The sequence below is a fragment of the Rhamphochromis sp. 'chilingali' genome (assembly GCF_963969265.1).
Source record: "Rhamphochromis sp. 'chilingali' genome assembly, chromosome: 7".
Taxonomy (NCBI): domain Eukaryota; kingdom Metazoa; phylum Chordata; class Actinopteri; order Cichliformes; family Cichlidae; genus Rhamphochromis; species Rhamphochromis sp. 'chilingali'.
In genome coordinates, this window is record NC_137934.1 from 25,079,629 (window position 1) to 25,099,915 (window position 20,287).

Genomic DNA, 20,287 nt, shown 5'->3' on the forward strand with positions numbered 1-20,287 from the left:
CAGCCTCGTGCAGTATACAGGATAGATGTTGTATCACAGCACGGCTGATCAGTTGGTTTCAGTGACTCATCTACACGAGGCATGTTTAAGAGGGGAAGCAGCTGTAGCAGTTTTTCTTGAAACAACTTTTCTCAACATTTAGACTTTATTTTCAAAATGATAAACAATATTTGTTTTTCCTAATGTCACCCCAATACTTATCACTACTTCGATACCCACACCTCACTAAATCCTGTTTTTCCACCTGAGAGACATCATTAAGTTGAGCTTTGTAGCTTCTAAAGAGGAGCTTAGGGTGCTTTCATGTGCTCCTGTTTTCTTTACTCAGTAAATCTGCAGGTAATTCGAAATGCTGTCGTTCACTCCTTACTCGATAAAACAGAGTCCAAAAGCACCCACTACTGATGTCTTTTTATCTACTTTTTAAATGTTCTGTTATCTTAAATTTGTTTTCTATGAAGCATTGACTCTTGTGAATTGTGTCTGTGGAAAACACCATATAAACACTAATGGTAGCATTAACTACAATCTGAGAGGGAGAAACTTTTCCCACCTACCTCTGAAGTACTCCAAAGTACCTCTAAAATAACGAAAAGGTACTCAGGACTTAAAAATTGTGAGAGTTCTGCTTTCCTTTAAAGCATCCAAGTGTTTTTCCTTTGTTTTCCGGTACCTGCACTTTAAGTATCACCATGAATCAGTAAGTACTTTTCTCAGGCTGTATCCGTATTTGTAATTGGGGGTGAGCCACAGGAAGACACAAACCTCACAAACAGCGCCTCAAATTTTTAGCTTTTATCCTTAATTAGGCATCATAGTCTGTAATTCCACTTCCTGTCCTTTCACCAGACAGAGAGCGAGCTGGAGATCACAGGTGACATCATCAGCAGGTGACATCCTTCCCATGGTGCCCTGCAGCCTCAGAGGTCACCATGGAAGACCAGTCTTTCCCAGAATGCCAAGCTCAGGAGTTGTTTGATGAGTTTGTATCAGCATCAACCTGCAGGGCGGCGCTGCGCTCCTTCAGCCAGCTTTGTGAACATCTGCAGCTGGACCCGAGCACTGCCGAAAGGCCACTGTACCGACCGATTAAACGCCGCCTTAACTACTGGAGGGCGAATGGTCTGTGGGCCAAGCTGGACCGGAGGGGGGCGCAGGAGGAGTACCAGAGGGCACGAGCCTGCAGCGATGTGACTGTACGTGTTTAAAAAAAATACAGCAGGAGCTTTGGTTCAAACATACTAAGACATGTTACTCAGTCATTTTATTAGGAACACCTTACTACTTCATAGATTGACTGTTCATGGCAGAGAAATTAAAACAGCATTTACAGATTTTGGTTTTTGGTCTTTGGTCTTAAAGTAATATGACCTTGATCTGTTGATATAAGGCTTTACTTTAAGGTTTAAAAAAAAGAAGGGATGAATGTGTCTGATCGTCTGTTATCTCCTCTCTCGCTGGCCAGTGTGTTATCATTGGTGCAGGGCCTTGCGGTCTGCGGACAGCAGTGGAGCTGAGCTTCATGGGAGCTCGAGTGGTGCTGCTGGAGAAGAGGGACTCCTTCTCCAGGAACAATGTGCTCCACTTATGGCCCTTCACCATCCACGACCTGCGGGGCCTTGGAGCCAAAAAGTTCTATGGAAGGTTTTGTGCCGGCTCCATCGACCACATCAGTGAGTCAGCATTCTGCTTCTGTCTGATCAGAGCAGCCAAACCATCTAGTCAGCACTTCCCGTTTCCTCTCTGCAGGTATTCGCCAACTGCAGCTTGTCCTGCTGAAGGTCGCCCTGCTCCTGGGGGTCGAAGTTCATGTCAATGTGGAGTTTAAAAAGCTGGTGGAGCCAGCAGAGGACCAGCACAGACACAGTACGGCCTAACAGTTTGAACAAAGGGGCGGCTGTATGAATAATTAAAGCCAGACAATGCTGTATGTATTGCTAGAAGAAAACGGAAGTGTGTTCACAGCTCACAGTTGCAATTTTTACATGCGAACTGAGTTAAACTGTCAGCCAAAGTGACAATGGGGGTATGTCTGTGAAGGTTCTCAGTCATCCAGGTCATCGTAGTCAAAGGAGCTTGCAAAGAAAAGCGTCTGGACTTCTTTAAGTTACTTGAAGACGTTTCACCTCTCATCCGAGAAACTTCTTCAGTTCTAAGGTCAAATGGTGGAGAGTCCCAGATATAAACCTAGTGGGAGTAACCCCCCACAGAGGGACAAAAGGACCCCCTGATGATCCTCTAATCGCCTGAGCCAAGGTGTGAAACTGGGTGTGGGTCCCAATCAGCCAGAGTTTTGGGTGAGTTCATTGTGAAACCTGGCCCCACCTTATCATGCGAATTCCTGAGATCAGATGGCCCAGGATGTGAGTGGGCGTTAAGGCGTCTGGGAAGGGATCTCAAAACTGGATTATAGATGGCAGAGAGTTGGTGTCGTAAACCCCCACCTCTGTTCAAAGATGGTCGCTCACAGTGGACATAGATGGCTTCTTTCACTCCTCTTTCAAACCATCTGTCCTCTCTGTCCAAAATGTGAACATAGGCATCCTCGAAAGAGTGTCCTTTATCCTTAAGATGCAGATGGACTGCTGAGTCTTGTCCTGTGGAGGTGGCTCTTCTGTGTTGTGCCATGCGCTTGTGAAGTGGCTGTTTGGTCTCTCCAATGTAGAGGTCTGAGCATTCCTCGCTGCACTGTACAGCATACACCACATTGTTAAGTCTGTGTTTTGGCGTTTTGTCTTTTTTTTTTTTTTTTTTTTTTTTTTTTTTCTAAATGACATCAGAAACAGCAGTATGCGACATTACGTGATGGCAGAGCTTCAGTTCATCCTTTGTCATTTTTTTTTTTTTTTTAATAAATAGGACAGGGGGAATGAATGAGAGAGAGAGAGGGGGAGAGAAAGAAAGAAAACCAAAGGGGAGAAGAGACGGTGAGAAGGGGGGGGAAGAGAGAGAAAAAAAAAAACAACTCCTGGGTCACCTGTATGGAGAAAAAACAAAACAAACAAACAAACAAACAAAAACAAACAGAGGAGACAGCAAACAACAAAGAGCAACATAATAATAGAGAAAACAAAGCACCATCACAATAAACTAGCTAGTCATAGATATCAGTATTTACTAAGTAATAAACGATATTGTGCAGCACGCAAGATAGACAGCGCACAGTGTGCTTTGAGGCAGCAGCCAAGAAAGCTTTAGTCCGCGTCTGTGAATACCCATGTGTGCATACCTGTGTGGATCAGCATGCTTGCATTCCAAAGGTTTCTCCATGTAATGATCTGCTAGGGAGTGTGGGGGGGCCACAGCCCCGTCCTCCAGGGTGTGAAGCGGGTATGGAGGAGATCAAAACTCCAGACATCCAGAGGCCCCCAGAACACAAGAGACCATGGAAGACCAACAGAGGGGCAGCCGCGCCACTGTCCCAGTAAGAGCTGAGGAGAGTCCCAGATGAGGGCTCGCCCAGCAGCCGCGGAGCAGAAGTCAGGGGGAGTTGCAGTGACGCGCCCGTGAGCTCCGCCGGCCCCCAGCTGCGCCTGAGTGACCGAGCCCTAGGCCGAGAGGCCGGGGGCACCCCACCTCCAAAGGGGCCCAAGCGAGCCCCAGGCCCCAGGCCCCGACAAGCGGCCGCCAAGGAGTGAGCCGGTGTGCACCCGGACGCCCACCCCCAGACACAAAGAACCACCAACACACCGACACCTGAGGGAGTCCGCCACCGGCAGGGGAAGTGGTGGTGGGTGGAGATAGGCCTCCAAACCTTGGAGGGCCTGAGGTGTCCCCAGAGAGGTGGCGTCTGATACCCAACCTGACATATAGACACAGACATACAGGCACACACAGACACAAACATCCATTCCCACCCTCATGCTCTCATATGCACTCACTCCACACTCAACCAACGTGGAGACAGACATAAAGAGACGCTGTACACACAATCACACTCCCCAAGCGTACTCTACAAACCGGGTCTAGGTACCCTTGCCCCTGGAGGGGGGAATTGCACCCAGACCCAGGTGGTGTTACCCTTTTCCCTGCGGTGGGGAGAGGCAGACCACCCCGACTCCGCAGCAGCAGGGAGGCCCCACACCCCAGACCGCAGTCGGACGGCCAACTCCTCCTACTAGCCCTCCCGCTCCAGCAGGCCGCAGAGAATGGGGGTGGGAGAAGACTCCAAACCTCCCTCCACCCGCTCATTGTAGTGTTGATGCATATGTGTTCTAAGGTGCAATTAAAACCCAGGAGGGCATGGAGCTACCTGCCAAGGAGCAGCAGGTAAGCGCATAGTCCCTCCTGCTAACCCTCAATGACTAAGTGTATTTAAAATTGAGAGGTGGGCAACGACGTCAGGGGTGAGGTATACACCCTGATGGTGATTTGGACTCCGTGATTGTGCCCACCCCCAAGATCCTATATGTATGTGTAATGAGAGTGTGAATAATGTGAATGTCTAAGTTGTGGGATAAAATTGAGGCAGAGGCAGCCAGAAGGGGACAGGGGGGGGGGGGGGGGGGGGGGGGGGGTAGCCTCCTCTGCACCCTGGTGACATACCCCCACTCCAAGGCCCTGCATGTGTGGGTGGTTGTGGAGGAGCGGGAAGAGGGAGGCAGCTGGAGATGGGGAGGGAAGGAAGGGAGGGGCAGGTAACCCCCCAGTAGGCACTCCCACCCTCCGCGACCCGCCAGGGAAGGGGGGCCCAGGCCCATCAGACCGGGGCCCAGTGCAGTAGCGCCCCCCGGCTCCACAGAGCCCTGGACAGTCCACCCAACCCCACCACAGAGAAAACTGCACCCACCCCACCAACCACACATCTTCCAGACAACATAAGACGGTAAACGCCCAGGCTGAGATCTTCCTCCACCTCTCCTGTATCTCCCCCTCCTGCAGAGAGTTCCTGAGAGAAGAAAGCTCCTGCAAGATGTGACCATCCCCCCCACCAGTTGAAGAGCCCCCCAGGCGGCTCGATGCACCGGCGGCACCCTGCTCCAGGGCCGGGCCCCCATGCACCCACCCGCCCACAACCCCGGCAACACACCAACCAGGACCCGAGCCCCCGAGGCCCGGCCCGGGCCCCAGCCCAGAGACGGAGCGCCCCCAAAACCTCACGCCCATCCCGGACCCACCCAGGGGCAGCCAGGTTGCCAGGTCAGTAACCCACGTCCGTCAGCACAGACCCTCCCCTAGCCCCGCTGCACGCAGCCGCGAGGAAACAGTCACCTGAGAGCCAACAGAGCCCTCAACCGGACGTGACCGCTACCCCGGGTTGAGCCCCCCAAGGAAGATGCCTCCGGGGAACCCCCCGACGCCCTAAGCCTGTCCCTACCCCCTCACCAATCACAACAGTGAAGGCGGGACCAAACTATGACCCCCCCACCCCCACTAGGTGATGGGGCTGATAAAAGGGGCCCAGAGCAATTGATCTAATGTGGTGGCAGAGGCTGTGTCAAGACTAATGTAATCTAATAGATAATTTCTATATTGGTTAGAATTAAGATTATTTTTATTTTTCCAGTTCATGAGGACTGTTTTCTTGGCTATGCATAGGGCAGTGAAGATCATATGGGCTATATTCTTTTCTGAAGTGACATTATCTAAGCTGCCCAACAAACACACTAAGGGGGAGGTTGGAATGTTACATTTCAGACATTTTGATAAGTCTTCACATATCTCGCGCCAAAACTTTTGCACTGGTGGACAGAACCAAAGAGCGTGGATGTAATTGTCTGGTGTATTGCCTTGACAGTGTGAGCAGTTGTTGGAAGATGTAAAGCCCATCTTGAACATCCGATGACCTGTATAGTGCACTCTATGAAGTATTTTGTATTGTATTAATTGCAGACTGGGATTTTTAATTAATTTAAAAGTTTTTAAGCAAATCTGAGACCAGAAGTTTTGGTCTAGGTTGACTGATAAATCTGCTTCCCACTTTGCAGTAGGAAGGGATATTGATTCATCTAATTTAGAAAGTGTTCTGTATATTTTAGATAATAATTTGGGGGATTTAAGAGTAAGAAAATGTGCTGCACTTAGTGGTGTTTGTAATTCAACTTGACTGAGGTTAAATTTCTTTTTTACTATGGATTTAATTTGTTGATATTCTAAAAACCTTGTCTTGTTGATCCCATATTGTTCAACTAGTCTGTCAAATGGAATAAATTCTGTTCCCTCTAATATATGTTCTAAGTATTTAATTCCTTTACAACTCCATTCTGGGAAATTAATCATATTATTGTTTTGTAATATGTCAGGGTTATTCCAGATAGGTGTACGTTTGCATGGGATTAATGAAGACTCCGTTATTTTTAGAAACTCCCACCATGCTGTTAGAGAAAAGCTGATGTTGATACTTTTAAAGCATTCATGTCTTTTGATGTTTGAGCTAATAAATGGTAGGTCTGAAATCTCTAGATCCTTGCATAGTGCCTGTTCAACATCTAGCCAGGGCTCAACTAAGAAGGTATGTTTTAACCATTCTGAGATGAACTGAAGCCTGTTGGCTAAGAAGTATTGGTGAAAATTAGGCAGATCTAATCCTCCTCTATCCTTGGTTCTTTGTAGCGTTTTTAAGCTAATACGCGGGGGTTTATCTTTCCAAAGGAATTTGGAAATATATGAATCCAGAGATCTGAACCAATCTTGTGATGGTTTGTTAGGGATCATCAAAAATAAGTAATTTATTTTTGGCAAGATCATCATTTTTATAGTGGCGACCCTTCCCATGAGTGATATGGGTAAAGATTTCCATCTAGTCAGATCGCCTTCTACTTTCTTTAGAAGTGGGATGTGGTTTAGTTTAGTTAAGTCTGAAAGCTTAGGAGAGATATTAATACCTAAATATTTAATATTTCCGGATTGCAGTGGGGCAGAGGAAGAATTATGGAAGGAGCAGTTAATGGGGAGAACTGTAGATTTTGGCCAGTTAATTGAATAATCTGAAACTCTTGAAAACCAGTTTATTAAAGTAATTACCTCAAAGAGGTTGGTTTGTGTGTTTTGCAGAAAAAGCAACACATCATCCGCATAGAGACTGATTTTATGTTCTATGTTCTTACATTTTATGCCCTTAATTGTTGTAGCCTGTCTAAATGCTGCTGCTAGAGGTTCGATAAAAATTGCAAAAAGTGAGGGGGAGAGTGGGCATCCCTGTCTGGTGCCCCTCAGGAGACAGAAGCTGGAGGATGTCTGGTCATTTGTTCTGATACGAGCCGTTGGGGAATTGTATAATATTCTTATCCAGTTTATGAAAGAGTTTCCAAAACCAAATTTGTGTAAAGTTGCGAATAAAAATTTCCAATTAACTCTGTCAAATGCTTTTTCTGCATCTAGAGATAATATTATGGCTTCGATGTTTTTATCGTATGAGTAGTCTATTAAATTAAGTAATCTACGAGTGTTTGTTGAGGAGTGCCGACCTTTTATGAAACCAGTTTGGTCAGGATGAATTAAGAGGGGGGTCATTTTCTCTAATCTCTTTGAGAGAGCTTTGCAGATTATTTTAAGGTCTACATTTAAAAGAGAAATTGGACGATAGCTTGAGGGAAATAAAGGGTCTTTGCCTGGTTTTAGCAGGAGACTAATGTTGGCAGAATTCATATTTGGTGGTAGTCTGCCCTTTTCCTCGATTTCCTGCAACATGCTGTGGAATACTGGTGCCAAAATTGTCCAGAATTCTTTGTAGAATTCTGCAGGGAAGCCGTCTGGACCTGGAGCCTTATTATTGGGCATACTTATCAGGGCTTCCTGGAGTTCACTTGGCGTCAGTGGCGAATCCAGTTCCATTGCTTGACTGTCTAGTAATTTTGGAAGAGTTACGTTGTCAAGAAACAGATCAATTTCATTTTTAGATGGGTTTATTTGTGGTGAGTATAAAGTTTCATAGAAATCCCTAAAAATGTTGTTTATTCTTCCAGGATCATATATTGTGTTCCCCGATAAATCTTTAGCAGCACATATAGTTGTTTTTTCTTTATTTATTTTTAGCTGGTTAGCTAGAAATCGACCTGATTTGTTACTGTGTTCAAAATTCTGCAAGCGAAGTCTTTGTATAAGGAATTGTGTTTTTTTTATTAATAGTTTCATTTAATTCTAGGTCTGAGCATTCCTCGCTGGACTGTACAGCATACACCACATTGTTAAGTTTGTGTTTTGGCGTTTTGTCTTTCGGGTGAACCAGTTTTTGTCTGAGCATGTTGCTGGGTCTGAAATGCACTGGGATGTCATGCTTGGAGAAAACTCTCCTGAGTTTTTCTGATACACCGGCTACATAGGGGATGACAATGTTGTTGCGTCTGTCCTTCTTATCCTCCCTCGCTGGTGTCTGGTCTTCTTTTCTGTGCCTCTTTGCTGACTTTAAGAACGCCCATTTAGGATAGCCGCACGTTTTGAGTGCTTCCTTTACATGTGTGTGTTCCTTCTTTTTTCCTTCAGGCTTAGAGGGAACATGTTCTGCCCGGTGGTGTAGGGTCCTGATTACTCCAAGTTTGTGTTCCAAAGGGTGATGGGAGTCAAAGAGGAGGTACTGGTCCGTGTGTGTGGGCTTCTGGTAAACTTTGATGTTGAGGTTGCCGTTCTCTTCAATGTGCACAGCGCAGTCCAGGAAAGGCAAACAGTTGTCCTTTGTGTCTTCCCTGGTGAACTTGATGTTTTTATCCACAGCGTTAATGTGCGCAGTGAAGGATTCCACTTCCTGTGTCTTGATTTTGACCCAGGTGTCGTCCACATATCTGTACCAGTGGCTGGGTACTCTTCCTTTGAAAGAGCCAAGAGCCTTCCTTTCCACTTCCTCCATGTAAAGGTTGGCTACAATAGGTGACACGGGGGAGCCCATGGCACAGCCATGTTTTTGTCTGTAGAAGCCTTCGTTGTATTTGAAATATGTAGTGGTGAGGCAGAGGTCTAACAGTGTGCAGATCTGATCAGGTGTGAAGTTGGTCCTGTCCTCCAAGGCTCTTTCAAAGGAAGAGTACCCAGCCATTGATACAGATATGTAGACGACACCTGGGTCAAAATCAAGACACAGGAAGTGGAATCCTTCACTGCGCACATTAACTCTGTGGATAAAAACATCAAGTTCACCAGGGAAGACACAAAGGACAACTGTTTGCCTTTCCTGGACTGCGCTGTGCACATTGAAGAGAACGGCAACCTCAACATCAAAGTTTACCAGAAGCCCACACACACGGACCAGTACCTCCTCTTTGACTCCCATCACCCTCTGGAACACAAACTTGGAGTAATTAGGACCCTACACCACCGGGCAGAACATGTTCCCTCTAAGCCTGAAGGAAAAAAGAAGGAACACACACATGTAAAGGAAGCACTCAAAACGTGCGGCTATCCTAAATGGGCGTTCTTAAAGTCAGCAAAGAGGCACAGAAAAGAAGACCAGACACCAGCGAGGGAGGATAAGAAGGACAGACGCAACAACATTGTCATCCCCTATGTAGCCGGTGTATCAGAAAAACTCAGGAGAGTTTTCTCCAAGCATGACATCCCAGTGCATTTCAGACCCAGCAACATGCTCAGACAAAAACTGGTTCACCCGAAAGACAAAACGCCAAAACACAAACTTAACAATGTGGTGTATGCTGTACAGTGCAGCGAGGAATGCTCAGACCTCTACATTGGAGAGACCAAACAGCCACTTCACAAGCGCATGGCACAACACAGAAGAGCCACCTCCACAGGACAAGACTCAGCAGTCCATCTGCATCTTAAGGATAAAGGACACTCTTTCGAGGATGCCTATGTTCACATTTTGGACAGAGAGGACAGATGGTTTGAAAGAGGAGTGAAAGAAGCCATCTATGTCCACTGTGAGCGACCATCTTTGAACAGAGGCGGGGGTTTACGACACCAACTCTCTGCCATCTATAATCCAGTTTTGAGATCCCTTCCCAGATGCCTTAACGCCCACTCACATCCTGGGCCATCTGATCTCAGGAATTCGCATGATAAGGTGGGGCCAGGTTTCACAATGAACTCACCCAAAACTCTGGCTGATTGGGACCCACACCCAGTTTCACACCTTGGCTCAGGCGATTAGAGGATCATCAGGGGGTCCTTTTGTCCCTCTGTGGGGGGTTACTCCCACTAGGTTTATATCTGGGACTCTCCACCATTTGACCATAGAACTGAAGAAGCTTCTTGGATGAGAGGTGAAACGTCTTCAAGTAACTTAAAGAAGTCCAGACGCTTTTCTTTGCAAGCTCCTTTGACGACAATGGGGGTATAAGGCCTGAAGTCAGACAACATTTTACCTAGAGTGAAAGTGTTGAAAGAAATCATTGGTGTAACCTTGTTGATGTTCATTAGAAAACACAGAAGCAGGTGAATAGTAGCCATCATCAGGGTCATAAACTGAGCTGCAGAATATGTGAGCGAAAGAAATGAAAAACAGACAGTACGTATGAAATTATCTTTCAGTCCTAAAAGCACTTAAAATGTAGATTCCTCAACTTTCTGTGTATCTATGTACCTGTCCAGAGCTGGGCTGGAGAATGGAGGTGAGTCCAAAGAATCACCCTGTGAGTCAGCTGGAGTTTGATGTAATAATCGGAGCAGATGGACGCAGGAACACGCTGCCAGGTACAATAACACTAACAGGTATAAAAAAAAGTAGTCATGTACATCAGCATCATCAGGTAAATCAACATCATCGGGCATCATAGGCAAGTACAACAAGATCATCAGGTACATCAACATAGTCAGGTACAACAACACTGTCAGGCACATCAAAATCATCAGGTACAACAACTTCAGTTCTTCTAAGGGTTTTTGTGTCTTCCAGTCCATCTGAAAGTTGTAACCTACTTTTGAATCAGTACTGCAGTGTAAGCCTTTTTCTCACAGTCTGATGGAGGTTAATCCACCTGTAAATCTGAACCCTGACTGCTATATAGAAACAGCATCATTATAACATTTCAGACTGGTATGACACTTCTCTGGACTATGTGCTGTTCGACACCCCTTTTCTAAAATGTGGACACTGTGTACCTGACCATGTTGTCCTATATCCGTGTGTGTGAACAGGTTTCAGGCGTAAAGAGTTCAGGGGGAAGCTTGCCATCGCCATCACAGCAAACTTCAAGAACAGAAACACCACAGCTGAGGCCAAAGTGGAGGAGATCAGCGGTGTGGCATTCATCTTTAACCAAAGGTTTTTCCAGGAACTACGGCAGGAAACTGGTTTGTTCCTAAAAGTTGACACACACCTGGAGTCTGCATTCAGAGACTCTAGGTGTGTGTGATGTTCACCTGTGTCTGCCTGTTTTAGGGATTAACTTGGAGAATATTGTGTACTACAAAGACGACACACACTATTTTGTGATGACGGCAAAGAAACAGAGTCTATTGGAAAAAGGAGTAATTCTGCAGGTAACACACACACACACACACACACACACACACACACACCTGGAGTCATTCTCTATCCATCCCTCCGTCCATGAGCTGAGTAATGAACCCACGCCATTGCTGTTGAATAATTTTAGCATTTCGAGGTGAATCTCATCCAAAACTTGCATCTTGCTCTCTGGGAGCTTCTTAACCACCCCAGTAGCCTCTCCAATGAAAATGCTTCTTCTGAGTCTTCAGACTTTCTTTACTCTTGTCAGTAGTCCTTCTCCGTGGCCTCTCTAAACTCCTTCCACACTGTTTTGATTTTGACTGTCAAAACCACAGCTCTTTCTAGCTTCCTGGCACCTATCTGCTTTTCAGCAGACCCAGAGGTCAACTAGAAAGAATGGCTGTGGCCCACATCTGTTCACATCTGCAAGGTTTTTGAACATGGCTCACTGCCCCCTCCTTATCCAAGGATACATGACAAATTCTCCTGGAGGTGAGAGTGAAAACCCTCATTTACATGGGATTTCCAATTCACCTTCACCACCTGTTTGGGTTTACCAGGTACGTCTGGAAGCCTTCCAGAGAGTTCTGAAGATAGTTACCCTGAACTGGGGTCAAGCGAAGGAACGGCGCCTGTCCGGTTCTCTCCCGTGCACGAGAAACATGAAGAACCTTGCCTACTCGTGTCTTGCTTTGCAGTGTAATTATATTGTCTTCAACGTTCCAGCGGATGGGTTCAAGCTACAAACCTATCAAGGGGGCTTTGGTTTTTTATTTCAGGGCAAGGTATTCATAGCTCTCAGGGTCACTGGGAACATACAAACCTTTCCACCACATTGAGGTGGCTGGCAGTTGTGGAGTAATTCTGCGTGAAGTCACACTCCTCAAACAAACTCACATAAGCCTGAATTAATAGTAGATGCCTTTGTTGTTTTTCTTTAGGATTTTGCAGACACAGAGCTGCTCCTCTCTCGAGGGAACGTTGACCAGAATGCATTGCAGGCATATGCCCGTGAGGCTGCAGACTTCTCCACCAATCACCAGCTGCCAACTCTGGACTTTGCCATGAATCACTATGGTCAGCCTGATGTTGCCATGTTCGACTTCACCTGCATGTATGCATCAGAGAACGCTGCTATGGTTCGCCAACGCCACGGACACCAGCTGCTGGTCACACTGGTTGGAGACAGCCTATTGGAGGTGAGACCGGTGGAGGTAAACAGGCTGCTGGAAGTGAGATACCTTGATTAATTACAGAGTCTTCCTGTCTTTTTGCAGCCCTTCTGGCCGATGGGGACGGGAGTCGCTCGAGGGTTTCTGGCAGCTCTGGATTCGGCTTGGATGATACGAAGTTGGGCTCAGGGCGCAGCTCCACTGGATGTCCTGGCTGAGAGGTGAAGACACACCTGGACAGGATACATCTGCTGTTCTCTCACACCTGGCCACATTATGTCTGTTTGTGTGTCTTTCCTACAGAGAGAGTTTGTACCGTCTCCTCCCTCAGACGACTCCAGAGAACATGCAAAAGAACATCACTCTGTTCTCTGTAGATCCAACAACAAGATACATGAACACCAGCCTTTTGACCATCACACCTGCCCAGGTAAACACAGAGAGGGAAGGGCTTTTTTGTCTCTGTTGATGATGTTTGGTTGGACTGAAGAATTTAAAGCTGAATCAATAAACAAGTAAGAGCTGCTCCTGCATGAAGGGATATTTTTTTTGTCTTCAGGTGAGGCACCTGGTTGACACAGGAGAAGAGGTGGGGCTAACCACAGACTGCAGTGATATCATCCGGCTCCCCTCCCCCAGATACCTCAGACAGGGTGGGATAACTTTACTCTGAAGATGTTTTTTTGTTTTGTTTTTTTAACTACAGTGTGATTGATGAATGTTAGAGTGAAGTTTTTTAGTTCACAGTCTGACCTGATGCCTCTCTGTCCCAACACTGTGCATGATTCTCAGCTTCTAAAAAAAAATTTATATATATATATATATATATATATATATATATATATAAAATTTTTATATAATATATAAAAACTTTTATGTGTGTGTATAAAAGCCTTGATGAACTTCATTACGTCATTTTCAGGAACAGATCTGACAAATAGAAGATCTGACAAACCTCCTTGGAAAGCCTAAGCCTTCAGCTGAAGAGCAGCAGCTGAGGAAGGATATTCAACTTCCTGTTTAAAAATGCTCTGAGGATTTCATTTGACTGGTCCCCTCTCTCTTTCTGTCTCTTCTCACAGAATCCTTCTCTCGATCCAATCAGCTGCTGACTTGGTGTCAGGAACAGACTTGTGGTTACCATGGCGTTAATGTTACTGACCTGACTACTTCCTGGAGGAGTGGCCTCGCCCTGTGTGCTCTTATTCACCGATACCGATCTGATCTGATGTAATTACTTTTAGTTAAAACTGCTCTGAGGACAGTTTCCATCACTCTGTGTTTGGGTTTTTAGTCACATGACTTTTAGTCACATGACTTTTGAAAAGTTCACTCAGACCTACCGTATTTTCCGCACTATAAGGCGCACTTAAAATCCTTTAATTTTCACAAAAATCAACAGTGCGCCTTACAATCCGGTGTGCCTTATGTATGAATTCTGGTTGTGCTTACTAACCTCGAACCGATTATATGTGGTACATGGCGCTCAAAAATTTGTCAAAAAATGTTTTAGTACCACTTTGGTAAGCTACAAAGCCGCACCGGGGCATTAGGGCTACCGTAGTAAGGAGCCTCACGTAGTAATCTGGGTCCAAAACTCCGTCTGCTTCAGGTCCCAAAGTCAAACGAACACTGTGGCGTCACTGAGAGTTAAAAACTGTCTAAATTCTTTCATCTTTAATAAAATGATCAGCATTGCTGCTTTACCAGGTGTAACAATTAAGTTTAACATCCAGGCATCCATGAAGACAGAATTTATTAAATTTAACAGAGTTAGAAGTTAGCAGGAAGTTAGCTCGATAGTTTCCACCTAAACATGATATAGCATGTTCTGACTGAGAGATTTCTGAAAAAAATAAAAGGTACAGCTCTGCTACCACTTCCAACATAAATGAAGACAGAAAACTACACAGCAGTGACGTTTGTAGGGTTACTGAAGTTGGACTAGCTGGTATATAATGACGTGTTACGTGATCGCTAGCGACACAGCTATGTTAACATAACATAAACACAGTGAAGCTGGAGGAAGAACGCTAACTTTTTTCCACTCAATAAAAGTTAACGTGAGGGTTCCCGATGGTTAGGGACAAATGCAATCGCATGGCAGGATGCTGTAAACGGACCAAAGTTCAGTCAGGAGAACAACTGAGATAATCCATCCACAATACGAGGTTAGTCATTAATATACTGCAACAACACGGGAATAGAGCAGCTGTGAGAGAATTCAACATTAATGAATCCAAATTGGACTTATCTGACTTTTTTTTTTTTCGCATAATGCGCCTTATAATCCAGTGCACCTTATAGTCCGAAAAATACGGTACTCAGAATCCAGAGGGACAAACTGTGTTGTGAGACATCCTGTCGGACTGAACAAAGAGATTCATGTCCTGTCAGAAACAACTTCCTGTGTCATTATGTGAGAAAACTTCATCATCAATAAAACAAGCTTCAAGAGCAGTGAAAGAATATGGTGCAAAAGTCAACAACTTCTAAATAACAGAAAGTTTACTACAGTGGGGCAAAAAAGTATTTAGTCAGCCACCGATTGTGCAACTTCCCCCACTTAAAATTATGACAGAGGTCAGTAATTTGCACCAGAGGTACACTTCAACTGTGAGAGACAGAATGTGAAAAAAAAGCCATGAATTCACATGGTAGGATTTGTAAAGAATTTATTCGTAAATTAGGGTGGAAAATAAGTATTTGGTCACCTCAAACAAGGAAAATCTCTGGCTCTCACAGAGAGCCAGAGAAGCTTTTCTGTCCCCCACTCGTTACCTGTATGAATGGCACCTGTTTGAACTCATCATCTGTATAAAAGACACCTGTCCACAGCCTCAAACAGTCAGACTCCAAACTCCGCCATGGCCAAGACCAAAGAGCTTTCGAAGGACACCAGGAAAAGTATTGTAGACCTGCACCAGACTGGGAAGAGTGAATCTACAATAGGCAAGCAGCTTGGTGTGAAAAAATCAACTGTGGGAGCAATCATCAGAAAATGGAAGACATACAAGACCACTGATAATCTCCCTCGATCTGGGGCTCCACGCAAGATCTCATCCCGTGGGGTCAAAATGATCATGAGAACGGTGAGCAAAGATCCCAGAACCACAAGGGGGGACCTGGTGAATGACCTGCAGAGAGCTGGGACCAAAGTAACAAAGGTCACCATCAGTAACACACTACAACGGCAGGGAATCAAATCCCGCAGTGCCAGACGTGTTCCGCTGCTGAAGCCAGTGCATGTCCAGGCCCGTCTGAAGTTTGCCAGAGAGCACATGGATGATACAGCAGAGGATTGGGAGAATGTCATGTGGTCAGATGAAACCAAAGTAGAACTTTTTGGTATAAACTCAACTCGTCGTGTTTGGAGGAAGAAGAATACTGAGTTGCATCCCAAGAACACCATACCTACTGTGAAGCATGGGGGTGGAAACATCATGCTATGGGGCTGTTTTTCTGCCAAGGGGACAGGACGACTGATCCGTGTTAAGGACAGAATGAATGGGGCCATGTATCGTGAGATTTTGAGCCAAAACCTCCTTCCATCAGTGAGAACTTTGAAGATGAAACGAGGCTGGGTCTTCCAACATGACAATGATCCAAAACACACCGCCCGGGCAACAAAGGAGTGGCTCCGTAAGAAGCATTTGAAAGTCCTGGAGTGGCCTAGCCAGTCTCCAGACCTCAACCCCATAGAAAATCTGTGGCGGGAGTTGAAAGTCCGTGTTGCTCGGCGACAGCCCCAAAACATCACTGCTCTCGAGAAGATCTGCATGGAGGAATGGGCCAAAATACCAGCTACTGTGTGTGCAAACCTGGTAAAGACCTATAGTAAACGTTTGACCTCTGTTATTGCCAACAAAGGTTATGTTACAAAGTATTGAGTTGTATTTTTGTTATTGACCAAATACTTATTTTCCACCCTGATTTACCAATAAATTCTTTACAAATCCTACCATGTGGATTCATGGATTTTTTTTTTCACATTCTGTCTCTCACAGTTGAAGTGTACCTCTGGTGCAAATTACTGACCTCTGTCATCATTTTAGGTGGGGGAACTTGCACAATCGGTGGCTGACTAAATACTTTTTTGCCCCACTGTATATCAACCTTCTGTGCTTCACTCATGCACATTTACACATGAATAATTTAAAAGATAGAACTGCAAGGTCATAAACATTTGTTCATGGAGTTTAGAGAGGAATGGTCCTTTAAAGGTGAGAGTTTTGCTTCTTCTGAGGTCTGAGTTGACTCCTGCCTCTCCTCAGAGACTTTGACTCTCTGGACGAGTCGTCAGTGGAAGAAAACACTCGACTCGGCTTTGATGTGGCTGAACGAGAGTTTGGGATTTCTCCATTGATGACGGTGGAGGAAATGTCGTCTGTGGAAGAGCCGGACTCTCTGTCGATGGTTATGTACCTGAGCCAGTTTTACCAACTGCTCAAAGACTCGCCGCCCCCTATGGGTGAGGCTGCAAACTGCTCCCGATCAGCCATTCTACTGGAAAAGGGCTGATAAAAAAGACGTGGTAATCCAACATGTTTGTTTCAGGCTGCCTGAGGCACATCACTGACCTGCGATCAGCTCTCATCGCTCCCGCCTCCCTCCTCAGCCGACTGGGAACCAGTTTGTCCAGGAAGAGAAACCCAAAGGTAGCGTAGTTCCACCTCCTCATACCTGCAGTCATCTGTGTGAAATTAAAGATGGTAATAATTTATGGTATCTGCAGGAGCATGGGGGGGCATTGGGTAAAAAGAGGAAGACCAGTCAGCGGAGTCGAGAGCAGCAGGAGGTCAGTGTCCACACTTCACTTCAAACTCAGCTCATGTTAAATTATTCAGATCTTCAACCAGAACCAGACATTGAAGGACAGAGAGCGTTAGACATTCAGATTGGAGATGGTGAGCAGTCCGGCTGTCCGGCCATTTTCTTCGTCTTATGTAGTTCAGGGTCGGGTTCAGATGAAGACTTTTCTTTAATTCATCAAGACTCACAACTGAAGACAAAAGCTTCTTTTTCACTCTGATGACCCTTTTCAGTCTCTGTACGCCATGTGACTCAGGTGGAGAAGCTTCCATCACCAAGGCCTGAGCTAGCCACTCTTTCTCTCTTCAGTCTGGACTGATGGATGCGGCCTCTTTGCTCATTTACACACCACACCACTGACGGCGAGGATGCCACAAAGCTGACACCAGCACAGTGTCAGGGCCAAAGGTGGAGCCGCTGATGTCACTGTCTGTGGGAGAAGCCACCTCAGGAAACTCACTACTGTTTGGCAACTGACTTTCCTCTGATGACTATGACCTGATTTTTTTTTTAATGGATATTTTGTTTTGCAGTCATGTGACCTGAATGGTGATGTTGAGAGCCAGTCGTTTGAGGAGGAGTTTGTGGGTGGGGCCAGTCGGTCCAGAGTTCGTTTGATGGCCAATCAGCTACAGGCAAAGCTGCATGAAAGTTCATCTACCTGCAGGACATCTTCTTCTGCTGCTGCTGATTTCCGTCGACAAGTGAGAGCGTGCTGATTTCTGATCAATCATATTGATTTCTGATGGTCAAATAGGGGTTGTGGACATGATGTGTGTAGTATTAATGTTTCTATAAACGCAAACACCCTGTGTTAACCAGCAGGGGGAGCTATCCAGCCTCCCTCCAGCCTCCCAACCAGCAGAAAGTCAGCCGACTGCATCTCCAGTTCACTTGTCATCATGGAGGCCGGTAAAGACCAGTAGAAGCCAGTAGAGACAGATGAGACATGTTGGAGTACTGATAAACTACATTTTCACTTTAAAGACTCATTTAAGAGGATGCAGGTGGCTGGATGGTTAAAATAAATAGATAATTTCCCTTTTTGCTGTTTGTTGATACTTCTGAGATCCTATTGTGAATCACACAGATGTTAGTTTGGTTTGTGAGAAGTTTCTCATGGATTCATGTGCTGGACTACGATGTAACTACGAACCAAATTGAGTTTTCGGTTTGAATTGAGACCCTTTAAAGACGATTTCTCTATGGTGTGTGGTAGACATCACCGATTGGTTCAGGTTTTGGTTCTAGCCTCCTGCATCGTCACAGTTTCTGCAGAGTCCAGACTGCAGATGGAATAACGTCTGCTGTCTCTGCCAGAAAAAACGAACTCTTCAGCAGGAGCAGATGAGTTTTCGATTCAAACAGAAGCTCAAGGCTCAGGCAGTTCTCGATGGGGACGAACAGGTGCCTGAGCAAGTACCTGAACAGGTATCTCTGATGGGTTTTGGTGTGTTTGTGTGCTGAACGTATACCCCTCCTCCCGTAGTGCTCTGGTTTGTTCGGGCCTCGATGTCCCCCGGCTGCACTCGTGCTCGTCAGCCTGAACATCCTCAGTGGATCGTTGAGTCCTGCAGGGCTGTACCGATCGCCTGCTTCATGTGATCAATAACAAAGTGAGGCTCATGAATGGCTCCTATTGAGCAGAGGAGCTGTTCTCAGATCAGCCTGCAGCTCTGATGTGTTTGCTGACTGAGCACTTTGTGCGGCTGGACTTTCCCTCCATCTGCCGCTGTGTTTTCAACCAGCATCACAAGCAGGGTTTATTTTCCTCTCCTCTGGCTGCCCCATCCCTGAAAACAAGTTAGATCTCCTTGAAGATTCACCTGGTCCTGAACGGTAGGATGTCCCACAGCTCAGATGTATCGTGGCCATAAACCCTGATCAGGGTGAAGAAGCTGGAGTTACTGTCATGCCTCAGATGTTGCTGCCAGCTTTGATATAAAACTAACCCCAATATTTCACTCCAAAGAGTACAAACACAAAGACACTAAATAAATCCTGGAGACGTGGAGAACTAATCAGATGAGATGGTATCAGGTCACATGTGAAAATTCCTGCTTAAACACCATAACGCTGAACGTGATGCTGGTAAAAAGCACTTGATATCCTATCACTCTCAGTGGTGGATCAAGGGCCTCATTTATAACAACTGCATAGTGTAAATCTAAAGGGGTCTCTACTGGTGTTAGTTTCTTCACACTCAGGTGTGTGGATCAAAAAACAAACTTTTGGAAACAGAAGTTACTTCCACACCAGCATCTTCCTTCCCTTCTTTAACAGTCTCACCCTCACATTTCCTTCCCTTACCCTAACCCCGACCCTTGGGTCATGGTCAGCTAAGGTTGTTTTCACACCTGCAGTGTTTAGTCAGTTTAAATCAACCTCTGGTTTATTCAGCCTGTCTGCACGGTTTGTTTGTGCAGGTGTGAACACAGTAATTGCACTTGAGTGCAAAACAAAACAACCGAACCAGCTACCAAGTGTATGTTACAAGTTTGAGCTAAATATCATCCTGTACAAACATATGTCCTTTGAGGCAGATGATGTCAGGGTTCAGGTCTCGCCGTCTTTCCTGGATATTAAAAGTGAATATATGGAGTTCATTTTCAGCTCACTGCACAGGTTAACTGCAGATGAAAAGATATGGTTCATAAATGAGGCCCATGGTCTGTGGCTGTAATGTGTCTGTGTCTGTCTGTCTGTCTGTCTGATCAAAGTGCCTTCAAATGTACACGGGTGGCGTGAGCTCACTGGCTGAGCAGATAACCAGTCGTATGCAGAGTCAGGAGGACGGTGGTGGGGTAAGACTGCTTCAGTATTCTGCGCCTTGTTCCCTTCGGCTCTTTGACTTTGTTTCAATCAGCTGAAGTGAAGAAGATGTTGTGATAAATCAGCTGATAACTCTGCCCAACTGATGATGGAATTCAGTTTGCTGAGACTTCTTTTCCTCGTTTCTTTT

The 20,287-nt window shown here is 45.7% G+C and overlaps 1 protein-coding gene across 1 annotated transcript in view; it reads left to right on the forward strand.

Moving 5' to 3' along the window:
* mical3b (microtubule associated monooxygenase, calponin and LIM domain containing 3b) overlaps positions 1–20,287 on the forward strand; it is a 32,230-nt gene that overhangs the window by 1,683 nt on the left and 10,260 nt on the right. Inside the window, exons 2-19 of the mRNA XM_080886031.1 lie at positions 850–1,196; positions 1,466–1,673; positions 1,750–1,866; positions 10,480–10,581; positions 11,026–11,181; positions 11,270–11,370; positions 12,283–12,540; positions 12,619–12,734; positions 12,817–12,943; positions 13,073–13,166; positions 13,596–13,743; positions 16,788–16,984; positions 17,071–17,171; positions 17,249–17,311; positions 17,859–18,029; positions 18,148–18,237; positions 18,646–18,756; positions 20,046–20,129. Of these exons, the coding sequence (XP_080742157.1) occupies positions 933–1,196; positions 1,466–1,673; positions 1,750–1,866; positions 10,480–10,581; positions 11,026–11,181; positions 11,270–11,370; positions 12,283–12,540; positions 12,619–12,734; positions 12,817–12,943; positions 13,073–13,166; positions 13,596–13,743; positions 16,788–16,984; positions 17,071–17,171; positions 17,249–17,311; positions 17,859–18,029; positions 18,148–18,237; positions 18,646–18,756; positions 20,046–20,129 (2,508 nt within the window). The 5' untranslated portion in view covers positions 850–932. The remainder of the gene's footprint in view (positions 1–849; positions 1,197–1,465; positions 1,674–1,749; positions 1,867–10,479; positions 10,582–11,025; positions 11,182–11,269; positions 11,371–12,282; positions 12,541–12,618; positions 12,735–12,816; positions 12,944–13,072; positions 13,167–13,595; positions 13,744–16,787; positions 16,985–17,070; positions 17,172–17,248; positions 17,312–17,858; positions 18,030–18,147; positions 18,238–18,645; positions 18,757–20,045; positions 20,130–20,287) is intronic.